Here is a 27,933-nt window from a genome sequence, read left to right as displayed (position 1 = left end):
TTAACGCAACGGTAACAAAATTTGCGTCACAAGAAACTGAGTTCTTTGTATTAATCTTGAGATATAAAACGAACACGTAACCATATATTTTAAGACAAAAAACATTAAATAAAGTAAGACAATAGAGGTTGAGGGTGATAATCACAAATCTTATAAATACATATACGTCAATTCATAAAATTGTTCTTTTTCGGAGATTTATATACCTATTACACTGGCTAAACAATAAATTTTCCGACATAATTATGTGAAAGATTTTTTTTTCATTAAAACAATTAAACTAAACCCTTTGTTGTTAAGTTTTCTCGTACATAAGTAGTCTCGATGACGTCATTGCGAGTGTTGTGTCTTATTTGACTAGCTTCTGCCCGCGACTTCGTACGCAAATCCCATTTCTCCCATTCCTGTAGGATTTTCGAGAAATCTTTGGATAAAAAGTATCCTATGTCCGTTTCAATCATCCAATGACTTCTCCCGCCTTGGGTGGGGCAAGAGGCAGTGTCAGACTCTTACTGACTAAAAACTACCTAATTTTTAGCCCTCCAAATTGATTTTGCGTCATAATTAGTAATGTAACCAACACGACTATCTTTATATAGATTAACAAAAAAAATACATTTAAAGTACGAGCTACATAAGATTATCACTCGTAGCTACATAAGAATATAATAATTTAAACTTTGTTTTAGTTTTAAATTGTAGTAAGTTGTACTTATTAATTAATTAGTTATTTAAGTTTTTATTTAATGTAGATTTATATAGTAGTACTTGTTTGATGAATACGTTGTTATACAAATTTTGTAATATATTTAAATTAATTTGACATTTAAACTAACATAATACATTATTATATTTCTTGTAAATTATGGTAAACGACGAAGATGCAAACCCACTACGTAAATTATTATTTTAAATTATTTCTTTCTTAGAATCTGTAAACCGCTCTCATATCAATGTCAAATAAATTGTATATTTTACCTTTTTGACGGGACTTTTATTAATAGGTAGCTGATATACTATGGAGTAACATAGGCTACTTTTATTTTAGAAAATAAACTCATTAAGTCCGTAGTCCACGCGAGCGAAGCTGAGGGCATCAGCTAGTATAACATAAACTAATTAAAACAAAACAAAGAATCTATTAAATAAAATTAACATTAGCTAATTCTCAGTATGATTACAAAATCTAGACTTACGTAAGTAAAATTAATCAACAAAACTGTTTTAAAAAAAATAACAAACAAGAAGCATAATATAATCAACAGTTGGCATACCTATACTGTACTGACTGCCTCGTTGGTCGAGTGGTCGCAAGTGCGACTGCCGAACAAGGGGTCTCGGGTTCGATTCCCGGGTCGTGCAATGTATTACTAGGCTTTTTTCAGATTTTCGAAAACTCAGTAGTAGCACGGAGTCTGGAATTGTGCCCAGTATATGGCAATAGGCTCACCCCCTATTACATGAGACATATAAAACAAATGGTGAAAAGTGGGTGTACATTGTATAGCGGCATTATGTGCCGTAATGTGCACCTCTGTATACCCCTTCGAGGACAAAAGCCGTGATACGTTGTGTTTGTGTGTTGCCATACCTATACTTTTACCTAAATATGTATCTGCAATTAATAATTATGAAATATCGTATAGGTAACTTGAAATACCACAATTTCGCACTGGTTGCTATACATACATACAGACAGACATACATTATATATCACAAAATAAATATTTGAAATGAAATAACTTGCATATATTACGCCAAGTCGCATGGATCACCTTGATTTAACTCTGTAATATTTATTTAGACTACATAAACCCATTTCCTTAAAAGCTGTCTAAATTCGCGGTGAGTCATCATCATCATCAACAACCTATAATTGGCGACTGCTGTCACTAGTGTCTAAATAATATTAGAAGGAATATTGGAAGGTATATGATTGGGCATTAGCAGCGGGTTTTTTAAACTTTCGGGCCATCACGACGAATTGGCAATTATTGAACTTCAAATAAATAAAAGGACGATGACAATCTTAATTGGTTTTGACGTATGACTGTTGATCAAGCGAAACAGGTGTGTAAGAATCGTAGCAATTGGCGTTCTATTGTCTCTGCCTACCCCCATGGGAGACAGGCGTGAGGTTGTGTATGTATGTATGTATGTATTACCACGTACAATGTTAACGTTTTGCATATTACAAGACCTTTATTTATAAGAGTGGGGGAACACCCTAACTAATATCATGAAATAAATAAAAAAAAATCGTTCTGACGTGCATTTAAAAAGTGCTGTTTTGTAGCATATAATTACAAAAATAAATTCATCGTTTCATTGTTGCGTAATTAAACAAAATAAACCTGTATACATCTACAACACGACGTAAGCAAATTACTAGAAATGCTATGTCTAACATAAGTATATATTGTATCTTGTATATTATATATTCTGCTATAACCATGTTTTTATTCAATGATATAATAAACACAATTATTAAAATAAATCTCATATAACAATAAAACTGCTGCTAATCTACAAATAAATCTCCTGTAACTTAATGCTGAAAATGATTAATATTTTTAAATACAATGCACTTAGTCAGTGGGTAACATAATTATAATATATTATTACTAGCTTTCCGCCCGCGGCTTCGCCCACGTGTAATTCGGTTATATATAGCGTTTTTTAATGATCTCGACAGGGCTTTTTCTTCCACAGGCTGAAATCTTGTTACAACTGGAATTAAATATAGCCTGTGTTACTCAGGGATGATGTAGCTTTCTAATGGTGAATGTTTGAAATCGATTCAGTAGTTTCGGAGTTTATCGATTACATGTGTAAACAAACAAACATATAAAAAAATGGTAGTGTTAACACAAAATAGGGATTTAAAGGCGTGATGTTATTAATGTTATGCATGTATGTACATAATTATGTATGTTAAAGAGACGACTGAAAGTTGTCATACAAAGTCTTTTTTTTAAGGATGGGAAATCATCAAATGACCTCTCCCGCTCTGGGTGGAACGGAAGGGAGTGTCAGACTTTTACTGACTAAAACCCACCTCGTTCCTTCAGTTGCCCTTTGCGTTCCGGGGCCACGGTATCTCGTTAGAACTTTCCCGCAGCCCCGGCTCAGTTTATCCCGTTTCCCCCCTTGGGGGTTGACATTTCAAAAATCCCTTCTTAGTGCTCACTTATGTTACTAAAGGAACCTCTGTTCAAAATCTCAGACTCCTATACCGAGCGGTTTCGGCTGTGTGTTAATAAATCAGTCACCCAATCGCACCCCCTAAATCACGATTGGAGGGTAGTTTGAAAAAACTTATAATGTCAAACATATTTACTTGCCTATGTACGTGTTCATGCCAAGTTTCAAGTTTATAAACCCAAGGAATAAGATTTTTCATAGAAACGTTTTTACCCCTTTTCCCCCCCTTGGGGGTTGAATTTCCAAAAATCCTTTCTTAGTGCTCCCCTACATATCCCAAGGAACCTACATTCCAAATTTCAGCTGTCTACGACCAGTAGTTTCGACTGTGCGTTGTCTGTCAGTCACTCAGTAACGGAAGAGTTTTATATATATAGATGTATCATTTATGTGCAAAAGTTTGTTTGTTGGTTTGTTTGGTTTGCGGCCCAATGCGTGCGATGCGTACGATGCGGACATGTGGACGCTTACCTTAAAAGAAAATAAACTTCTCCGTCTGCGTTTGCCAAGTTGTTGTTTTTTTTAAACAGAAATTAACGGGTACAACATAGCGTTACTTGTTTTTTAAGGTTAGCGAAAATTGAGAATAAGTGTTTTTTTTTCTCCAAAATCGTCCAATGACTTCTCCTGCCTTGGGCGAGAGGGAGTGGCAGACTCTTACTGACTAAAAACCACCCCGTTCCTATGTCTGCTCTTCGAGCCGGAGCCCCGGTAACCCGCTAGGTAGTACGCAACACTTTAACAGATAAATGAAAATATCAGTCTTATCACTTGAGGAAATGTAAGCGATATTCATATTACGTTACTAGCTACTTCCGCGCGGTTTCACCCGCTCTGCTTGGCTCCTATCGGTCATAGCGGAATGTTTTATAGCCTATAGCCTTCCTCGATAAATGCACTATTCAACATAAAAAGAAGTATACAAATCGGACCAGTAGTTCCGGAGATTAGCGCGATCAAACAAACAATCAAACAAACAAATTCTTCAGCTTTATAATATTAGTATAGTAGTGGGAACTATATATTAAAACAAATATATAGTTCCCACTACTAGACTTAAGAAAATAAGTGGTTCGTTCAGATGTCAATGTATACGCTTTTACAATAAAATTCCCAGCGATATTCAAAGTTTGAGCCTGAATAAATTTAAAAATGTTATTAAAGAAAAACTGTATAGTAAAGCTTTTTATAAAATTAAAGACTACTTAGATGATAGTCAGGCTTGGGAGTGAGCCGTTATAATGTCCACACAGGTCATGTTGACATGTTTGTAACACAAGTTACATTTTTATACAATTTGACATGATATACATTAATATCATTCGATATTTTTTATTTTTATTTTTATCATATTATTTTTAAAATTGTTAGTCTGAGGACCGTGTGAGAGTTTGCTTAGTTATTTCACTTTTAGTTAATTATATTCTGACAGTGTGAGCATTTACGAGACCTACCCAAATGTTCTTTTGGTTGGTATTGTTCGTCGGATCATTCAGCAACAGCCGTTAGCTGAGCTGATTGTAAACTGACACATGCGTACGGCCATCTGAACAGGTCCGCTCATACTGTTGTGGTTCTTTCCTCTAAAGACCACTACAGAACCAACTTGCACGGTTCTCTCACATTATCCTCTATTTCATTGTCTGGACTTTAAAAGAGACTGTGACCTCTGAGTTTGTTTCGGCATTTCTTCTCAGAGTAGTCAGATAGGAAATGCCGGCCTCATCTAGCTATTTGAAATATTGACGTGTAAAAGTGTTATTTTATGACCTATTTACAGAAATAAATATCATTTATCATTTATCATTTATCATTTTGATACTTCTTTTGTCCGTCTGAGTGCAACACAACTACATAGAAGATTTTATCTTATTACAAAATAGAATGAAACAAAAAAATAGCTAAAGTTTCATTACGTCTGTAATTTTGAGCGTCACTGTATTTTTACACAGAAATGTGACGTCACGCGAAAATAAAGACATGTAGACTGTATTATGTACCTACTTGTAATCTACAATGAGTTAGGAATTTAAGGGTCGTTGTTCGGGAATCGGGGATTGGGAAGGGGGAAATTGAGCCTCCGGTAACCTCACTCACACAATGAAACACAACGCAAGCGTTGTTTCACGTCAGTTTTCTGTGAGTTGTTCACTCCGGTCGAGCCGGCCCATTCGTGCCGTAGCATGGATCTCCCACACTTGATAGTCTATACTTGAGGTCGATACAAAAAAACCTACAATAAATGTGAAGTACTATATAAAAAAGGTGGCATCCAACCGTTGCGCACCGAATGGCAACTGGAAAGGTTCCAGAGTGAATTTCTTACAAATTCTGTTCAAATGTATACTCGCTCGCAATGGGTAGGAGTTTTGCCTGTAGTTAGAATTTGAGATTAAGAAAGAATATTATCTATACTTATAATAAATCTGTAGAGAGGTCAATTCTGTACATGAAATATATTTCCAAAATAACTATCAGCGGGTGATTAGTGATCGATACTGACGCCAAAAATGCAATCAGAAAAATTTTTGTCTGTCTGTCTGTCTGTCTGTATGTTCTTTATAGAAACAAAAACCACTCAACCGATTTTAACGAAACTTGGTACAATTGTTCTTCATACTCCTGGGCAGGTTATAGTATACTTTTCATCACGCTGCAATCAATAGGAGCGGAGCAGTGAAGGAAAATGTTGGGAAAACAGGAGAACTTACTCCATTTTTAAGCTTCCGTCGCGTGTGCAGCCTTAATGGTTAAAGCTACACAGAAATCATGTATGACGGAAATGTTCTCCTTAAAATTGTTTAAAAAATATTCCACGACAGCAAATGTCTATCTTTTATGGTTGACTCACAATAACACGTATAACTCCCGATAGCTTAGCAGTTCGAAGATTTCTGACTATATTTGTCTACTCTTACGTTTATAACACTCTCATTCATTCATTCATTCATATTATTATAATAAGTCTGTAGAAGGGTCAATTCTGTACATTGAAAATATTGAAAGAATAAATAGCAGGGGGTGTTACTGGATCGATACCAAACCCAAATATGTGATTAAATTTTTTTTGTCTTTCTGTGAAACTTGGCACAATTATACCTTATTATTATCCAACTTACAATTATACCTTATTATTAATATAAACTTTTAATAAAAAGTATCCAATATTATGCCCAAAATAATTTTTTTTTTGAATGAATGAATAAAGTCATTAAAAAAAAAAAAATTCAGTTTTATACTACAGAACGCGAGCTCAACAGCAGTAGCTCAATAGAGGGATCTCCTTAATTATTATGGGCCTCGCCGTATTTGGGTCCAATAGATATTTATAAGATGTCATTGTCAGAGTTACTTAAAATTGAGAAATAAAACTTTCACACGAAGACCGACATCCGCGCGGACGGAGTCGCAGGCGGAAGCTAGTATGTTTAATAAATGTGTCCTCTATTTTTAGAAAACTGTAGCATTTGAACAAGGTTAGCCTTATACTTATACTACCAGCGATAGCTCGATTATCTCTTATCAGAAACGTAGGCAAGTCAAAGTCAAAACTATTTATTTCAAATAGACCGAAGGCTCTTTTGAAAGAAAACGAAAATTTCAGTCCTCTAGTGAAAGAAGAAAGTGTAGATTCCTATGGAGAAGAACCAGCAAAAGATCTCGAGAAGCACTTTCTCATTAACCTTTATCATCATACCTGTCAAATCATTAATATAATTGTATACAAAATAAATTACTTAAAAAAATTCAGATGTTTCGCCAAAAAATAATATGCCAAATTTTCTCCGGAAAAATATATATTAAGTGTGGGAGAGCCATGTTTCGGCACGAATGGGCCGGGTCGGCCAAATAACCCCTTCCCGATCCTCGATTCCCCAACAACCATTAAATTCCTAACCTCCAAAAGGCCGACAAGGCACTTGTAACGCCTCTAGTGTATCAGGGGATCCATCTGCTCGTTCACCGGATTATTACCATAAAAAAACTAATTAAACATAGGGAAAATAATAGAAAAAGCTATATAATGACAATTACTCTAATTAATTATGCAGTACCTACATTAAGACATTACCATAATGGCAAGCAAAGCCCTAATAAAAATTGAGATTAAAAAAAAATATAATGGCAAGCAGTTAATAAAGTTATTAAGTTTATTAATTACTAGCGACTCCGGCCCGGTTTCACCCGCAAACAAAAATAGTTAATTCAATGCGGACCAGTAATTCCGTCAACGTCAAAGTCACGCCTTTTATCCCCGAAGGGGTAGGCAGAGGTGCACATTACGGCTAATGCCGCTATACAATGTACACCCACTTGTCACCGTTTGTGGTATAAGTCCCATATAATAAGGGGTGAGAAGTAATTCCGACCCAGCATAAATGAGAAGCAGGAGCCTTAAACCTATATTTCTTTGTATGTATGTTTGTCCGTGATTATCTCGCGACTGAGTGAACCGATTTTGATACATTTTTTTTTAGTATATTAACCGACTTTATTTCTAAGTAACTCCAAAAAAACAAAAGAAGGAGATTCATGTCGTTTTTTCACATACATTACTGCTGAAAATAAACAAATATTTTCAAAAAACTTGCACCTAAGTCTTATGTTTATCGTTTCTTGAATAACATTCAACCATACACATCTTGTTTAAAAAGTCATCACGCACTTTCTTACATGGCTTTTATCGTATATACCTATATGTTTATAGGTATGTCGCATACATCTATGTATATTCATCAAGAAAGTCACAAGTCAGCCAAGCAAACCTATTCACTGTTCAATAGGGTAGATGACTAAGTTTTATTGTAATATTTATACAATATTTATTGACCCAACGATCATCCATTAAGCATTAAAAGTTTGAATCTATCGCATTGGACAAACAAACTCTTCGATCATACTTGTATATAATATATCATAGATCTATAGATAGGTTGACTAGGTAATGTACATAAGGTATATAATAATCAGACCATCACTGATTCTGCTTATAAAGGCCATGGTTGTAGTGCTAATAATTTGTCGTTAAATATCCAGTGAAACATTAATTTTTAACTTTAGTAAACCAGACCAGTATAAAAACCTTAGTTTAAAGAGCGATTTTTTTATGTGATTGCTTTCTGTGTGAGAAGACGAAATATCTTTTAAGAAAATTGAGTGTAGATGTAAGTTTTAAATTGATTAATACGCTATATACTTTTGAAATTATGTATCTATTATATCTTCGATGCAGAAAAAAATACAATCTCAATGTGCACTGCTTCTCGGAGCTGCAGACTACTTAGCAGATTTACCGGGGCTCTGACTTGAAGAGCAGGAGTAGGAAAGGGGTGGTTTTAAGTCAGTAAGAGTCTGACGCTCCCTCTCGCCTCGTCCAAGACGGGAGAAACGATTGGAAGATTTTCTCCCCTTAAAAAAACTGCACTGCTTAAACTATACTTTTGACAAAAGATTTTTTCTATTGTTTTGATGTGGGGAGGTCTCCTTCTCGGGCTTGACCTGGTGAAAATGTGCACCGCGTCCCGCGACCCGCAGGAAAAACGGAGCTCATTGTCCCCTACTGATCTATTGGTTTGATTATTTTGAAGAGATACTTTTAAATGTATTTTAATTAAAATTCACTTTATAAATTAAAAACACACATCATTAACTTAAAAACTATCTAATCTTTCGAAAGAATAGCGCGTAAATTAAAACATCAGTTTAACAGGAAAATTTAGACACAAGAACAGGTTCACACGCTTGTATTTACGTAAGTAAAACTAAATGACTAAACATATAACCTCTTGGTTTACAGTCGGGCGAGCCAAACGGCTGCCACCAGTGCTCAGTGACGCTGTGACCAGCATGTTGGGATTTTAGAAAACATGACGGCTCCATTACTTAGACAGGTAAATACCTTTAATTAATTAATTCAAATTCTGCCTTTACCGGCAATCCCGGGATAAAAAGCCTAGACTAGCCTAACTGCCGTACTCAGAGTCATTTAATGGTCCCTCCTATTAGTAAAAAAGCCCTAATAAAAATTAAGATTAAAAAAAATGGTCCCAATCCTTAGCAATTGTTTTCTGAACATAATCGTTACTAAGGAATAGTTTTAGTAATCGTTAAATGTCTCTGAATGAAGAGCCTGTTTTACAGTGTTTGAATACAGTGTTTGGTCTCTATGTAGTGCATTTTTTTGTCCCTTTTTACCCGACTGCCAAGGAAGGGTTATGTTTTTCGCGCGTATCTTGTATGTATGAGCCTAATATTCTTTATTACCTCATTTCTTCGAAACGGCTTGATGGATTTCGACAATCAGGGTATCGTTGGATTCGTCTTAATTACCCAAGTGTTCTTAGATATGTGACGTAAAACAAAAACCAACATGGCGGCCGTGAGGCGCCCTAGATAGGAGTAAAAAAAAAATATTTTTTTTATTTGCTACAATATGGGTATCAAATTAAAGAGCTCATCATGAGGATTCCAAAATGGTATATCACTGACATATAGAAAAAAAAAATACTATGTGCAATTATGTTCTTTATTATCCAAACTAAATACTCGTATAGGTACTACGCGACGCGATTGACTAGAGGTGTCTGAACTTAAAAGTGAAAAGTGATAATAAAAGTACGTCTTAACTAAATTATTTACAATGAATTTATTTATAAATAAAGGACTAGCGACCCGCCCTCGCTTTGCTGAACGTTAAATAAGGAATCTATCTACATAGTCGTTTACCTATAGCCCATGCGACGCGTCAACTGTAAAGACCGTTTTTTGTCTAAAACTAGTAGAAATTTTGAAACAGTGTAAAGAGCAAATTTTATCTTCATTTAATGTAGAAAATTAATAAATAGACTATTTAAAAGGATAAGGATTAATACTATTACGGACAAAAAACCCCTCACAATAAAAGATTCAAAAAAAAAAATATTTAATAGTCCACACGACGAAAATTCTTTTAAAGAATTAGACTGTTTACGAAATTTGTAAATAGTAAATTTTATTGCCCTTAATCCTTTCTTCTTTTTCTAATTCCTTTACTCTCTTTGTGTTACGCAATCAATCTAAAATAACTGGATCGACGTGTATTATTTTTTTTATTATCTTGGTATTGGAAGTAGTTCTCTCGTGTCGCGGGTGAAATCTTGAGAAACACATAGCCGTATTATAACTAACTAAAAAGTGTTAAATAAAAATAAATAAATTTAAAAAATTAAAAAACCCGACTGCGTAAAAAACACTTTAAATAAAATCTGAAAAGTAAAAAACAAGCAGTCTAAAAGTGTAGATAGCAATGCTATTACCACAAAATTAAATAATTTCATAATCAATACACAAAAAATAATAATCTTATGCGAAACATAATTGAGTGTAACAGTCGGGACCCATTAAATAAACGAGACTAAAATCATTCAATATGGGTCCCGACTGTTGCACTCAATTATGTTTCGCATAAGATTATTATTTTTTGTGTATTGATTATGAAATTATTTAATTTTTAATAGTTGCTATCTATTTTAGTAGCTTGTTTTTTACTTTTCAGATTTTATTTAAAGTGTTTTTTACGCAGTTTTTTTAATTTTTTAAATTTATTTATTTTTTATTGACTGTTCTAGTTTATTTTAAGGTGTAGTATATATTTATTTATGTATTATTTTTCTTGTTATTTAAATAGTACCTATATAATAAAATTTGTTTGAAGTATTCAGCCATATCAATTTATTGGATACTAACTTATCCTCTATTATTTTTATTTACAATCTCCCACAAAACCGGTAAAATTTCATTTACAGGTAGTGAAAGAGGTCTTAAGATTTATTGCAGACTATATAAACCGCTGTATCTTTTTTTTTCTACTTGATATAATTACAATATTAGATCTCCACAGACTTGTATATTAACAATTAAATCTTATTAGTAAATAAGGTGGTCGGAATTACCGGTCTACCTATCTATTTGATTAAACTCAAAAATTGCTAAACGGATTGTAACTAATGTGATTTTCATTTGAGAAAGGATGAAATTTTTCGGAATATTGGTGAAGATTGGGATAAAAAGAGTTTGTTCAAAAATAACAAATAATCACTTATTTTCAGAGGCGTAAGCTACCTCAAGGTATATATTATATTCCGCGCAGAGATTTTCCGATAAACATTTTTTTATAAAGTTATTAAGTCTAAATCATGAATCATGAACATGAAAAAGTATTTTACAGTTAAATAATGCTTAAAAATGTATTTTGGTGCGGTGCGGTACCTATTGGTGTATTTAAATGCATTTCTTATAATAAAGAATGAGATTTTTAACTTGACAAGTTAGATAGATAGGGGTACGTGGTCTGACAAATGTCAGAGTTGACCTCTTATGTTGTGACTATAGTTTTTTTTAGAATTATTTTAATTCACTGTCTAATGACTGCCTCGTTGGTCGAGTGGTCGCGAGTGCGACTGCCGGACAAGGGGTCTCGGCTTCGGCTTCGAAAATTTCTCAGTAATAGCACGGGGTCTGGAATTGTGTCCAGTATATGGCAATAGGCTCACCCCCTATTACATGGGATTTATAACACAAATGGTGAAAAGTGGGTGTACAATGTAAATTGTATAGCGGCATTACGTGTCGTAATGAGCACCTCTGCCTACCCCTTCGGGGATAAAAGGCGTGCCGTTGCGTTGCTTTATTTTAATTTACGTCATTTTATCTGTGTATTAGGTAGTAGGTACTGCTGTATATTAAATTGTTTTCTTGTTATTCGTGGGAACGAATATTTGATAAAAACAATAACTGAATAATAAAAAAAAATATTATTATATGTATTTACGTAAAGATTTTTAGATAACTAAGTAATTGTTTCTTACATCTGTGAGTTTATATAACAGTGCATACGCAGAACATTAGTATTATCACACGAGTTTTTATATTAAAAAATATATCTAAGTAAAATAGTATCATAATAGGCTACTTTCCTACTAGTCAAATTCAATACTTTTTTCGAAACGTCAAAAACTATATTTTCTATGAACTTTGTATGAAATAGTGCGTTATGACGTCATAAGTTTTTGACGTCAAATAGCAGACTTATTTCTAGAAATTTAGCTAGAAAAAATCGAAAATTAAATAGTTCATCAAATTTATGAATGAGAGTGTGATTATTTTTTAATATTTTATTGTATTGAAAAGTTGTAATAATTTATTTTTGATCGAGGATAGTACCCAATTATAAATAGTAAGGATGGTTCTTAGTTAAATGATAAAAGAGCTAAGATGGTTGCGCAGGGAAGTCAGCAAAAGGAATTTACCGACCAAATAGGTGACATTTTGAAAAATATTAATTTCGAAACCAATTCTAATCGTTTAGCGCTTAAATATGTATTTCGTTCTTTCTAAAAACAGATTAAAAAATTAATGTAGATGAAGCGAATAAGATATGAAAGAATCATACGATTCTGAAATCGAAGGACAGATGGCCAACGGGCCAGAAAAGTGCTCGAGTGACGATCGCGAGCAATAATATTGGATGCAAGTGGTGATATCGTTAGATGTGGAGGACTAAGTAGAAGGCTCTTGTACAACAATGGATGTCATCTGGCTAATGAAAACTGAATATGAAATGTTAAAACTAAAAAGCATAAAATGACTATTATTATAAATACTAACTGATAGGTTGGAGAAGTTATACTCCTAAGAGAGTCTCAAGAGTATATATTATATATTTTACCTTTCGAATAAAAAAAAAAAGAATTTTGAAAATCGGTCCTCAAATGGCAAAAGTTTGGAGTCTTATGACCATTCAGTGAAAAATGCATTATAATTTAAAGCCAAATACCAGTTTCACCAGGTTTCCTAACAAACTATGTATGTTGTTACAGACATGGACGATGTCAGCGGTGCTGATCAATATGTTCGGGCAGGGCCTGGTGCTGAGCTTCCCATCCAGCTTACTTCCAGCTCTCAGCAGACCTGACTCCCCCATCAAAGCTGATCTTCACACCGCGTCATGGCTGGGTAAAATGACTTAAACCTTTAGCATTTTTTTTTTATTTAAGTTTAGGTATATTATGATGAGACTAGGTATATTTCTTTTCGACCCTGTATAAAAAACGAGGATATCCGCAAAAGACCAAAAGTCACCGACATAGCCCAGCAAATAAGCAAGTTGAAGTGACAGTGGGCAGGGCACATAGCGCATTAACCTAGGACATCCATCCACAAGGTGGACAGACGACCTGATTAAGGTCGCAGGGAGCCGCTGGGTGCAGGTCGCTTCCAACCGGCCTATCTGGAAGTCATTGGGGGAGGCCTATGTTCAGCAGTGGACGTCTTATGGCTTGTATGATGATGATGATGATGATATAATGACGAACATAACTAAACGTTTATTTATGTACGTGAGAAGGATCAAAATAAATAAAAGTTTTTTGTAGAAGTTGGGATCTTTGTTGTTTAAATATTAATTTTGTAAATGCATGCGCCTAGGACGCTTCAATATTAAAATATTATGTTGTATATTTGTACTGCATTTGCTTAATTACCTACAAAACGGCTTAGCTAAGTGATTTGACTTCTCGGTCTAGTGGCAGTGCACACATCTAGTCACGTGTTCCCGGGTATTTTGTTCAATATCCAGCAAAAATATTTGTCTTTCATATTGTATTGGTCATTTGCCTGTTATTTATTGAAGAGTTTGATTAGCTTAGACAAAAAATTTGAGGAAAAATTGATATTATAATGTTCTTGAAGGGAAAATTTTGTGTCGGTATTAAAATAGAGGCTGCAACTGTATCTGGCTATGGGCATTCCCTAATTGCCCCACACTAAGATTTTCTCCTTTGTCGTGAGTGCGTTTACAAACACACAAGTTCACATACACAACAATTTGTGGATCACACAAAGTGTTGCTCTGTGCGGGAATCGACGCGGCTACACGTTGCGCGGCAGCCAGCAGCAGTAGTTAAAATATTTAAAAAAATCGACGAAACAAGCTAACGTGTTTTATAACAGATTCAATAACAAAGCGAGCTGTATCCCGTTAGATAAACATAAAGGCATATATTATAAATGGAAGCTTGTGGAACTCGGACCACTTAATATTTGCTGGTAAACCAGGCTCGCACCAAAACACAACACCTGCGCAAATAAAATCACTGCTATAGGAATATTCAAATAAACATATATTTTATTTATACTTTGTTATAACGTGACTTAAAACTGTATATAATATGTAATATGCAGTATGCTAACACCTCAAACTATCCCCATTTATCAGCCTTGGTAACCCACGGCTCTGGGTTGTACAGTAGCCTGCGGACTACCTAGCGGGTTTACCGGGGCTCCGGCTCGACAAGCAGGAGTTGGAACGAGGCGGTTTTTAATCAGTAAGAGCCTGACACTCCCTCTCGCCTCGCCCAGGCCGAGAATTTTCATTGGATGATTTTCCCCTTTAAAAAAACCTATCTAATACCATCGTTTCTATTATTCCAGGGTCTATTGTCGGTGTGGCTGGCATCCCAGGGTTCTTCATATCCTCATTCCTCATGGATATGTTCGGGAGGAAAGTTACTCATGCTCTGGTGATACTACCAGCCATCGTGGGCTGGGTCATGATCTACTTCTCGCAAGACATCACGGTTCTGATGACTGGACGGTTTCTAGGTGGACTGTCTTCAGCAGCCACCGTCTCCTTAGGAGCTGTCGTGATAGGAGAATACACCAGCCCTAAGTACAGAGGAGTCTTCCTGTATCTCAAGAATGCTTCCGTGTGCATGGGAGCTATGTTCATTCACATTATAAGCGGGTTTTTACATTGGAGGACGATTGCATTGGTTGCCTGTACTCCTCTCCTTTTTGCTTTCTTTGTTGTCTGCACGTGGCCGGAGAGTCCCGCCTGGTTGCTCTCCAAACAACAGTACGACAAGAGTGAGAAAGCATTCTACTGGCTCCGAGGAAACAATGAAGCCTCTCGCAGAGAAATTACTGACACCATCAAAGCGCAGAGAGAAAGAATGGCAAAGCCCAAATTGACACAAAGTTATGGGGAGCAAATTAAGGATTTCCTCAAGAAATTCACGCAAAAAGACTTCGTGAAACCTGTCTTTATAACGCTACTGGCTACTATTGTGCTAGAAATGAGTGGGAGACACATATTCCCTGCCTACCTCCTCCACATTATGTCAGAGATGACTGGAGAGAAGTCGCAGTCGTTCTACTATACCCTTGGTTCTGATATCATCATCACCGCGAGCGCTTTGTTTGCCTCAATTCTAGTGAAAATGATGAACAGGCGAACATTACTCTTCTCCACTGGATTTGCTGCCTTTGGAGTATTGATGGCAGTCTGCACGTATCTCTTCTTGGAGGCCAAGGGCATAATACCTGGTGGACGCTCCTGGATACCGATGTCTTTGTTGATAGTATACTTCATACTTGCCAATTTGGGCTGTGCTCCTATACCGTTGGCTTTAGTGGGGGAAGTATTTCCCTTGTCCCACAGAGGAGCAGGGTTAGCTCTCTCTGGAGTTTGGATATCTTTAGGTTTGATAGTAGGACTCAAATCAACTCCACATTTAATAGATAGCATCAAAGTCTATGGATTTTTCGCCGTGTATGGAATCATAATGGCGATATCTCTTGTCATACTTTACTTTATGATGCCAGAAACCAAAGATAGGACTCTTCAAGAAATTGAAAATTACTTCAACTATGGAAGGTTTGCGAATGTTGATGATGATGATGAGGAAGCGAATACGAAGATGATCAATGAGTAAGACTGGAGAATTACGCGTGTGTTTGTAAATAGTTAACTTGCCCATGACTTAGTAGATAGTTTAGTTTTTTAAATGTAAGTTTAAGCAGTCATTTTTTAATAGTAGTGCCTGCCGAGTTAGATAAGTAAAAAACAAATTGTGATGAGTTAGTAGCCTTTGATGTTAAGTTAATAAAATAAATGTATTTATATTTTAATGTTCATATACTTGTTTTATATTAAACTTTCCTTGCGCTATTTTATCCCTATTTGATACTTTGTTACATCAAAATAGGCTTTGTCATTTTAAGGGTCGATTCATATCTGACGTGCAATACGTTGCGCGTATCATTGGTTGAGTGTGAACGGTCAAGTGTTTTTCTATACATTTGTCTGTTCTGGCGTTACGCGACCGACAATACGCGACGCATGTTCCGTCAAATATGAACCGACCCTAAAGATAACACTCTACAGTCCTGGCAATAATTGCGGTACTAATGACACAATGAGAGTCAAACATTTTTAGGAACTAACAAGTGTCATAATCAAAGATCTTCGTGACTTCTAATAGGCCTGACCTTGAAAACGGTAAAAATAAATTCGGATAATGAAATTATCTAATATCTATACTTTTTCAAATCAAGGTAAGAAAGGCGTTGTTTATAAAATGGTCTGATAACCTAGTATCCCCATTTGCATATGAATACCTGATTAATACCCGCTGATTTTTAGATTACTTTAATTATCAGTGTTACTGGGTAAGATACTTACAGTAATTGGGTAGTTTCCTAGGTCAAAAATCAATTATTTTGACATTTCAATATAATAAAATATCCCAAAATAATCGTATTTTCATTCATTCATTTGACTGATATACTTATTTATTGAATTTTTCTTGCTATTTTTTGCGTAATAAGTATGCTATTTGACACAAAAAAATTATGACGTCATAATTTGCAATTCATACAAAATTCATAGAAAAGTAACTTTTTTGACATTTCGATAAAAGTATTGAATTTGACTAGTAGGATAATACCCTATTATTTTAGCCAAATCATTTCATTAACAAACTATTTTCAATTAATTATTTGTTTAATTGTATTCTGATAACATGGTGATAACTATTTTCGCTAATGGCCTTTTACAAATTTAGGTTAGGGTTAGTGCTATAAACTAGATTCGATTAAATGCCTCACAAGGATTCTGTACTATCTAACCTTGACTATATGTATAGTTATTTGGACATTCAGTTATCTAAAATATGAACTTAAAATTGGATTACTAATAATACACAACATTTTAATGACGTCACTTCATCCGTCATCATCATCATAGAGGAAAACAAAACTTGAAAAAAAATGAAATAAAATTACAATGATACCTTTAATAAGTTTAATGAATAAAAAACTCAATCTAGATAAAACAACGAACAACAACAGGAACCTAAACATAATTAACAGTCATTAATAATTAATGAATAATATAAAATTAAATTAGTTCTAATATAAATCAGGTAGGCCTTTGCCCTGCAGTGGGACGACCATGGCTGAAAAAACCCTAAATACGTCATCGCTTTATAGTACCTCATACAGTCAACACGTCAAAATTTATCTGAACAAGCCCTGAGTACCTACATACGGTTAACTATAATTTTATTATAACTTTCGTGAGACATACTAAATTAATTATTATGTTATCGGCTTACTCAAATGTAAATGGTTGACGATCAACTCGACTAGTTTCAAGCCCAATGCAGAGGCTCATAATCATAAGCAGCATTCCGCGACAATCGCCGCGTCGTGTGGCGGTATGCTGCTCATTCGAATAGTTACGTGAGGAAGCCAATAATATAATAATTAATAGTCAAACGATCCACTATAAAACGCCTTACGCTATCATCATAAAAAGGTGACGAACTTGACCAAATTCAATTCTTTTGTCATACAAACCCACAAATTATTATGAGTAAACGTCTAGATTCTAGATTATTATCATTGGGACCAGCCCATAAACATTATGATAGTATACACGTGTTTCTTATCTACTAGATAACCAATCAAAACAAGTGTGTAAAGATAGTATATCTAACGCAACAAACTAATAGTTTTAACCCTAGGGGGTAAGAAGGGTTGAACGCAATTTTTACTGATATATTTGTTAATTAGATTCTAGATTGCCTCGTTGGTCGAGCGGTAGCAAGTGCAACTGCTATGCAAGGGGTCTAGGGTTTGATCCCCGGTCGGGCAAAGAATGGGTTGGTTTCGGTTTTTAAAAAAAACTCGAAGATAGAAGGCGTGACGACGCATCAACTACAATATGAATTAGCAACGCAATTTTATGAAAATAAGAAAATTCAGTTTCCAGAACTTGCAAAAGTCTTTATATATATATTAATTACTTACAGTGAAAAAAATCTAAAATAGTTAATTAAAAATAAGTAAAATTCTAAAATCAAAGGAAAATAGGCTATAAATTAATCAATTTGTAGGATATAAACATGTATAATTCTGCAATAAAGTTTAATACTTTAAATAACAAACCAAAAAAGTACCTCTTATCGACATTTTCGAAAATCATCCGACTTGTTGCTAAGTGAACTTGCATGGACATTTAGATAAAGATACATTCAACCGACAGTTGGTTTCAAAAGAGATCAATTGATAAGCAATCTTAGTGACAACAATAATTGTTTTTAATAGTATTTATCAAAACAATAAAATTATGTTTCGATATGAAGATATAAAACAGTGACGAGGTTTTAAATATGGCTATTTTTGTTGTAAATCCTCATTAAACGGTGTTAAGCTCAAAACATAAAATCTTGTATTAACTGCTTTGTATAAAAGCTGAAGAGAAGTGTTTGTTTTTGTTAGCTTGTTCGAACGCGCTAATGTCCAAAACTACTGAAGTTTACATGCGAATAAACACGGATAGAAAATCCCAACGAACATCGGTTAGACAGAAAGTCCGCAAGGCATGATCACCTCGACAGGTCGGAGAATCCTCCTTTTCTTAGGGAACTTTACTCTCTGTTCCATAAAAGTGCCTATTCAAAAACATCAATTTGATAGGAAGAAAATGGTCGTTAGAATAATTAATCATAAGGTACATTTTTCCGGTCTATAAGTTTAGGCTAAATACTATGAGTAAGTTTTTCTAAGTATACACATGGAAATGACAGTTCAACTTGATTCCCAAAATAGTGACGCATCGAGCACTAACGTTTAAATATTACGATACTAACATGATTTTTCCTACTTCATTCACACAAAGCTATAAAAATGTTGGAAGCTAAAAAATACATAATGTAAGGATTGGTAAGGATAAAAAAAGTATGTGTAGTTTATATGCCAATACTAGAAGCACTGTCTCGGGTTCGATTCCCTGGTCGGACAAAGCATTACTGGGTTTTTTTCAGTTTTTCGATAATTTCTCAGTAGTAGCACGGAGTCTGGAATTGTGTCCCAGTATATGGCAATTCCCCTATTACATGGGACTTATAACACAAAGGGCGAAAATAGGGTGTACAATATACAGTGGCATTAAGTGTCATAACGTGTGCCTCTGCCTACCCCTTTGAGGTAAAAAGGCGTTATGTTCCACACAATGTAATAATATGCAATGTAGGTTAATAAAACAAACTGTCTGCTGCTGTTATTAAACAGAGGATAAACTGATTTAATTATCTGTTTATTATCCTAGAAAACCCCTCTTTTTGTAACTTGATCGAAATCCTCATGGTCTTTCGCTTCATCAACAGTCATCAGTCTTTTCATGCATGCTCGTCGGTTAATATATATATCGCCAAAATGTTTTTCGTTAATTGCTTAAGATATTCTAATATTCCTAGGATAATGTATGAATGAAACTGTAACCCTGTTTCCTTGTTGGTCACATTTGTTATACTTTGCAAATGATTTGCAAATTCGTTTCTATCGCCATTTTAAGGAAAAGTTCTAACATAATTATATTAAAGGATATCAGAAGCTCGAAGATATTGAATAAACAAACAAACATAATGAAAAATAAACACTAATAACAAAAGACAATAAAGGCATTAATGTATAATTGGTCCAATAAATTCTTTTATCAGATATTAGAGCAAGCAGTATAATGCTGATTATTTTGTCGCCAATTCTGTCTGTGACTCTCATTGAGTGAGGATGGTGCCTCCTTTCTTTAGACAGGTACAGATTTCTTTAATATTTTTTTCCGACATAATTCTTTTGTGAACTTTTCTTTTACCGGTTCTGAATGTGATGTGTAAGTGAAATAACTGGTGTTTGTTAGCAAAAAAAGACAATTAGACTGTGGTAAAGTTAAAAAACGAATCGATTTTTTTAGTATTTTTAAGTTTGTGATGAAAAATCAGCTTTTTGTGGCATGCATGGTGTTTCAAAAAGTAACTACTTTTATCCATTACTATCGATGTTATAGTATGTCTAGTAAAAGGGGGTATGTCAGGTAATTTTTTTTTATTATTACTTTAGCCTTAACAGTGATAGTAAGAAAGGTTAACTACCTTCTACCAGTTTAGACAGTAAACTGCGTGAACTAATTAAATTGAATAGAATTAAAACCTAAATAAGATGACCTTCCATACATTGAGTGTATAAATACTTTAATTAACAAATTGGTACGTTACTATTTGAATATAGATTAAAGACTAACAGCCTAGTAGGTAATTGTAGATTATTTATCTTTCATGAAAAGCCATCGAAAAATAAATTAGGTATCCAACTTAATGTAGTCGGTCAGTTTGAAAATAGAACGCGTACTCAATTTTAGTGATCCTTATTTTTTATTTAGACGACAAGTCATGCCTTGTCTTTTATTCTTACTTTTTGTATAGGTAAATTATCAAATAGGTAACGTTTTTATGACAGGGCGAAACCTTAAAAAGATGCATGCAGCTTTTGGGGGGAAAGACTTGGGAGTGTGGGATTTTTACCTCACTAAAACCCCAACCTGGTGGCCACTCTCAGCACCTGTAAGGCGCCCCCGTTTCATTTATAAACCTACTGCCGACCCCACAGTGTAAGCCTGTCACTACCCATCCCTAGGGAGACATGCATCTAACTTAAGCCCTGCATGTAACCACTGCGCCACCATCTTCCCTGACGAAATTTTTTTTGAATAAATTGCGGATTACAGTCGCCAATACCAACTAATGACATAATTAGTTGGTTGTACTTGGTCCAATTATGACAGCTATCGTGAGAAACACTTGTGTACTCAAAGGGCGTTGCAATGGTAATTCATAATTATTGGCTGCACTTTATCATTGAGAAAGTAGGTGAGAAAAGTGCAACATTGGACTGTTAATGAAGACCTCAATTATAAATAGATAGATTTTGATTGATTAATAATTGAGGTCAAACTGATTACTGGTGATAACCAATATCGTGGTGGCCCGGAGATTTAAGACGCCCGCTTTTCGTGCGTGAGGGTGCGGGTACGAAACCTACTAACGGCAAATCACCAATGTGAATTTTTCCAAATGATATGTACTTTTTCACCACTGACTAACGGTGATGGAAAACATGATTATAATAAATTTCCACTATAATACTATTTGTTTTAGAATTTCAGTTCGTTTAGTTAGTTAGTTTCTATAGGTAATAGGACAGCAAAAACATTTTAATTGTAATGGGCTCAATGTTTGATCACAACTGAAACGACTACACAATTTCCAATTTAAATCAATCATCAATATGTGTTTTTATTGCAATGAAGACAATTTATCGAGGAAAGTCAGAGAATAGCATCAGACCCAAAAAGAGTGCCCGGGCCCACACATTATTTACAATACGTATGTATGTGAATATTATCTGCTATGACATAACAAATGACTAATATCTAATTCCAAATAAGAAATAAAGTACTTTATCAAATTAGATAACTATCACTTACCTAACTAACCAAATATTTATCATATCTACTTACAATTGACTTTCAAGAAATTTTAATATTTTATATAAATAATATATTTTTTTGTAATTTGTCATAATGTAACTAAGTAATTGATATTCGTCACTTGTTCACACTAAAAGTACCAGCCTACTATTTTTGGTCATTCAATAATACATTGACCGACTTAAAAAAAGGAGGTTATCAGTTTGTCATTCATAGATTGACACAAACGTTTGTAATCTAAATGATCTTTTGAAAATAATTGGATTAAGATAGGTTGAGAAAATATTTATCAGTAAAATATTACTAATAACGTTTGATTATTGTCATAGGTTTGTTATACGTAGTTATAATTAGTCATTTAAGCTGAGTAAATAAATAATCATTAAACTGAAAAAAATACTTTTTACAAAAAAATAAACCGACTTCACTAAAAAAGTTAAAAATAACTTTAATTCCGGAAGTCGGTGTTTCTCGGTATTATTTTTTGTTACACCGACTTCCGAAATTAAAGTTATTTTTAACTTTTTTAGTGAAGTCGGTTTATTTTTTTGTAAAAAGTATTTTATTTCACACTTTTTAGTTGCGATACTCAGTATGGCAACTAAAAAAGTCGGTGAAAATTCTCTATCTCAAAAACTACTTTATTTATTTGTATTGTCACAGTCACTTAATTCACTTTATTGTAATTTCTATGTGAGTATGAAGTTCCATTGGCCATTTCTGGTCTTCTTCATCAGTTCCACCTCTTCAAAGGTTACTTTTTGACTATAAATGCTTCAATAAAATTCTAGATGAATATACCAAAATCACTATATAGTTCCCTATAATATCTGAGGAGTTCCCTCGATTTCTCTAAGATCCCATCATCAGATCCTAACTTGGTGACAATGGGACCACCTCAGAACTATCTACTTTCGAACAAAAAAAGAATTTTGAAAATCCGTCGACAATTGACGGAGTATAACTTTATTGTGATTTCTTGTGAGTATGAAGTTCCATTGGCCATTTCTGGTCTTCTTCATCAGTTCCACCTCTTCAAAGGTTACTTTTTGACTGTAAATGCTTCAATTCTAGATGAATATACCAAAATCACTATATAGTTCCCTATAATATTTGAGGAGTTCCTCGATTTCTCTAAGATCCCATCATCGGATCTTAACTTGGTGACAATGGGACCACCTCAGAACTATCTACTTTCGAACAAAAAAAGAATTTTGAAAATCCGTTGACAATTGACGGAGTATTCGATGAACAAACATACAAAAAAAAAAAAAAAAAAAAAAAAAAACATACAAACAGCCGAACATAGTACCTCCTCCTTTTTGTGAAGTCGGTAAATAAGTGTTTACTCATGCAAAAATTACTGAGAAAAGCTCTGTTAGTTTCATGTCACAACGGAACTCTTATTCAAGTGATAAAATCTACGTGAATAGTTTTATAACAAAACAGTTTTAAAAATTTTAACTAATATAAAATTTAAAGGGTTCGTTTGTTGGTTTGAACGTGCAAATCTTCAAAACTACTGGTTCGATTTGACCAATGACAAAGAGTGCATTTATCGAGGAAGGCATTAAGCAATAAAATCCACAGGGCATGAGGAGTGTTATAAGGTATGAAAGGCTAGCAGCACCCCTTTAGTCGACCATTTCAATTCGGCACACGATGCAACAAACACCTGTATAAGCACTATCTCTAGCTATATGTTAAACTTGTTTTCCAAAGATTAATACAATGTAAGTTAAGAAGGAAAACGGAAAACCGTAAACATTATATTTCTCACTCACTTTGAGTAAACTGTTGGCACTATTTACTGTTCGGCATAATCCTTAAATAAATCAAGTTCATCATAAACACTGATTACTTCATAAGATATGTACTTAAGTAGATTTTGCAAAACACAGATTGCATTTGCAAGTTAAATACATTCTTATCTCACGTAGAATTTTAGAGAAAAATATTTGTTTTAAAAAACGAGCCTGTTGTTAAATACCGAGCACAGTTTCAATTTCACGTTAAGTATTTTATGATATAATTTTAATTTTAATGGCAGGCATATTAGGGATGTACCGAGCAAGGCTAGAAATATACTGCTGTCCTAATTTGAGTTCGTTTTTCACCAGTACTAAGCTATGTGTACCGATAAATATAATTGGTGGAAGCCAAACGCATCCATAGTAACGTAGTATAGCACATCTCTGGTGGAAAAGTACCCAAAAGCAAGACGGAAAGGGGTGGTTTTTAGTCAGTAAGATCTATAGATTAAGGGACGTTGTCTAACTAACACGTAACTAAGTCATCTTCAACTAATTTTTTTTTTCATTTAACTGTCTCTTATCTCGCCAGGCATGGACGGTGTCAGCGGTGTGGACCAACATGATAGCGCAGGGCATGGTGCTCAGCTACCCAACCAGCCTCCTACCTGCCCTGAAGGATCCTGACTCCCCCATCAAGGCTGATCTGCATACTGCATCATGGTTGGGTCTGTATCATGGAGACTTCTCATAATTACAATTAAGGAAAACAGTCAAATTTTTAGTACTATGCCTCATCTATACCCAATACAGGAAGTATACGTATCTAATCTCCTGTAATTTTTACAGCATCATCAGCTGGCCTCTCTGGAATCCCAGGGTTCCTGGTATCATCCTACCTCATGGACGCATACGGCCGAAAACTGTCACACGCTGCTGTGATCCTACCAGGATTTATAGGGTGGATCTTCATATACCTCGCTCGAGGCATACCAGCACTCATGATTGGAAGAATTCTAGGTGGCATAACAGCCGGCGCCACCGTCTCTTTAGGAGCCATCATTATAGGAGAATATTCAGACCCCAAGTACCGAGGAGTCTTCCTAAACCTCAAAACAGCAGCAGTATGTCTAGGAGGCATGATTGTTCACATCCTTGGCCACTTCTTTCATTGGAGGACAGTTGCCCTAATCGCTCTAACGCCGTACGTGCTATCCTTATTGGTCATTTACACATGGCCTGAAAGTCCAGCGTGGTTGGCGTCAAGAGGACAGTTCCAAAAAAGTGAAGACTCTTTCTATTGGTTGAGGGGGAAATCGGAGGCATCCTTCAATGAAATGGAAGAATTAATCAAAGCTCAAATGGAACGGAGATCGAAACCAGTGGAGAGTAAAACATGCAGTGATAATATTGTTGGTTTCTTTCATAGATTAACCCAAAGGGATTTCCTCAAACCACTGTTTATTATCTTCATCAGCTCTATAGTCCTGGAAACTAGTGGTAGACACTTGTTCCCCGCGTACGCATTGCAAATTATCGGAGAAGTGACTGGCAACAAGTCTCAGACTTTTTACTACACTTTGGGTATTGATCTGATCATCACATGCAGTGCCGTCTCTTCATCTATACTTGTCAAGATCATGAAGCGAAGGACACTACTCTTGTCCACCGGGTTCTCCGCGTGTGTAGTGATGATGGCAGCGTGTGTCTATCTGTATTTAAGAGAAGAGGGTGTCATAGCGAACGACAAGGCCTGGATACCTATAGGCTTGTTTGCAGGATACTTCATCTTTGCCAATTTGGGCTGTACGCCGATACCTTTAGCGTTGTTAGGGGAAGTGTTTCCTTTGCGCCATCGAGGAGTTGGATCCTCGGCAGCAGGTATCTTCATATCGTGTGGTGTGATGGCTGGACTGCAGGTGACTCCGTATCTACTCATACATCTGAAGGTGTATGGTACATTTGCTGTCTTCGCTGGAGTTATGGGTCTTGCTCTATTGGTGCTATATTTCATTCTACCAGAAACTAAGGATAGGACTCTTCAAGAGATTGAGGATTATTTCAATTATGGCAAGTTCAAAGATGACAACAAGATGGACGAAGATGCCGAAGTTAAGATTAAAATGGTGAAGTGAATTCGGTGATCATCATGTTGACTGTGACTGCGAAATAGGCTAGGTATAAAATAAATACACTAAAAGACTGTGATTTAGAAATAAGTATTAGTATTAAGTGCTAGTGTCTATTCTATCCTAACAAATAATTCCCCTTCCCAATTCCCGATTCCCCAACAACCTTTAAATCTCTAACCCCCTAAGACCGGCAACGCATTTGTAACGCCTCTGGTGTTTCGGGTGTCCATAGGCGGTGGCGATTGCTACCATCGGGTGATCCGTCTGCTCATTTACCATGGAATGAAGGATTGTGAATAAGTGTTCAAATACTCGTAATATTTACTTTAAATACCAACAATGAAACGTAACCTATCTTAATATTGTATAAAATACAATATTCGTCGATTCTCCACGCGCAATACACTTGGAGATCTAGCAATAAATTAATAAATGTCTTTAATATTTTAACAAGTCATTGTGTTTTTCTTTTAGGATGAATTATGATTAGATATTAATGTAGATACTAAGTCTTGTAAATAAATGTTAACAATGGATAATGTTGTTTTTGTATGCATTACTTTAACAGGAGATAAGGATTTTTACAATGTGGGTGGAGGGTAATAGATGTGCATTATCTTTCGAAGATTAGGAGCCATGATATGGATGTATAAAAACAAATTCTACAACTTTGAAGTTGAATTCCTTGTGGTCTAAAGAAACTAATGACGATATTCTCTGAATAAATCTTATTGCTTGACATTATCTACAACCCATGAAAGTCCTCTGCTGTCCAGTAGTAGGGACACTGGGGACTGGACATAGTCCATAAAACCCTTATTTTGTTTATTTATGTTTGGATGTTTGTCCGTCAATAATGCTGGATGGATTTTGATGAAATTTGGAATACGGACAGTGTATGAGCTGACATGGGTTATAGGATATGATACTCTTTCCTCAAGGGAACGCGGACGAGGCCGCTGGCAAAGTTAGTATATCTATAAATCGAAGGCTATAACTAACGATACCCGCAAGGCAGGCAACGCATCTGTGATTCCTCTGGTGTTGCAAGTGTCCATAGGCGGCGATGATCACTTATCATCAGGTGACCTGTCTACTCGTTTGCCCTCTATTGCATAAAAAAGGACGGTAAAAGCAAAGAGACATAACTTCATCAGACCACAAAATCTAAAGTCCATCAGAGTCGATGCCCTGTCCATGTCACAGGTAGGTAGGTCACAAAAAACGTACCGCCTGCTTAGAGCAAGTAGGTACCTCCTCCCGGTCTATCCCAAGCCAGGAATAGGTCATTAGATTATTCACAAAAAAGTGGCTGAAATGGTTGCACTCGAAGAGAGTACTAGAGATCAAGCTCAGTGGCGCACACATGCACTCATGTCTCTCTGTAGGACATTGAACTTTCTTTCGACTTAATCAGCCTTGCATAAGTGCAACAACATTGTCTCCGCATCAGTAAACACCGTGTTCTATCTTTATTATGATTTAATCTGCATTTATTAGCCATTATAAATTAATATAATAACTTAATAACTATATTATGCATTATTACATCAGTAAGCTTATGAATGTCTTAAAAGAGTTGCAGGAATAAATTATTGGTACAGGTGTAATCGTACTGTGGTCCACACAGGGTCCACGCAAGGTAAGCGTGTGAGTAGCGAGTGGGCCACCCGTCGTCCACCCGCAGTCATCGCAGTGACGAGGCGTATGTTCATATAAGATGATGATGATGATGCAGAAATGTGTATTCTTTCGGTGTGTACCGTAAGCGAATTATGTCGTGTTGGCTATACCTATCTTGTATAATTCATAAGTGGAAACTTGTAATTGGCCTTATTTCACTTATTGTCAAATAACTAAAAGATGTATTAGCTGTAAGTTTTCTTAAAAGTAATAAAATAAAATAAATAAATAAAATAAAGAATACTAACCGCTCAAGGCGAGGCCGGCCGCCGGATCTAATGAGCGATACTAACCCTTACTTACTGACTATAAACCACCCCATTCCTACTCCTACACTTCGCGCCGGAGCTCCGGCAATCCATTTAGTCTTCCGCGGCTCCGTATCGGGTATCAGCTGTAATTGACCCTATCTGTGGTGGTCACACGCCTACGCCAGTTATGTACTGCAATAGACCTCCCCTACAGCATGCAACTGAGCCCATTCGATAAAACATAGATAAAGCAAAGATAAAGCACT

At 35.3% G+C, this 27,933-nt stretch overlaps 2 protein-coding genes across 4 annotated transcripts in view; both read left to right on the top strand.

Moving 5' to 3' along the window:
• LOC118280795 (facilitated trehalose transporter Tret1) overlaps positions 1–16,156 on the top strand; it is a 22,649-nt gene extending 6,493 nt beyond the window's left edge. For 2 of the 3 annotated variants that reach the window (XM_035601169.2, XM_035601170.2), the window contains exons 2-4: positions 9,002–9,095; positions 13,062–13,197; positions 14,674–16,156. In XM_035601169.2, coding sequence (XP_035457062.2) covers positions 9,072–9,095; positions 13,062–13,197; positions 14,674–15,956 — 1,443 coding nt within the window. In that variant the 5' untranslated portion in view covers positions 9,002–9,071 and the 3' untranslated portion in view covers positions 15,957–16,156. Of the gene's footprint in view, positions 1–8,201; positions 8,370–9,001; positions 9,096–13,061; positions 13,198–14,673 lie in introns of those variants that run through there. The other variant, XM_050699297.1, reaches the window with a different exon arrangement.
• A 3,853-nt stretch (positions 16,157–20,009) lies between these two features.
• Positions 20,010–26,265, top strand: LOC118280802 (facilitated trehalose transporter Tret1-like). The gene is made up of 3 exons (XM_035601183.2): positions 20,010–20,121; positions 24,194–24,329; positions 24,451–26,265. The coding sequence occupies exons 1-3, from the start codon at positions 20,098–20,100 to the stop codon at positions 25,734–25,736; spliced, it is 1,446 nt and encodes a 481-aa protein (XP_035457076.2). The 5' UTR covers positions 20,010–20,097; the 3' UTR covers positions 25,737–26,265.
• The last annotated feature ends 1,668 nt before the right edge of the window (positions 26,266–27,933 follow it).

This window comes from Spodoptera frugiperda, chromosome 16 (assembly GCF_023101765.2).
Source record: "Spodoptera frugiperda isolate SF20-4 chromosome 16, AGI-APGP_CSIRO_Sfru_2.0, whole genome shotgun sequence".
Taxonomy (NCBI): Eukaryota; Metazoa; Arthropoda; class Insecta; order Lepidoptera; family Noctuidae; genus Spodoptera; species Spodoptera frugiperda.
Note: the sequence above shows the minus strand (reverse complement) of the source record. Positions and strands in the feature narration are given on the sequence as shown.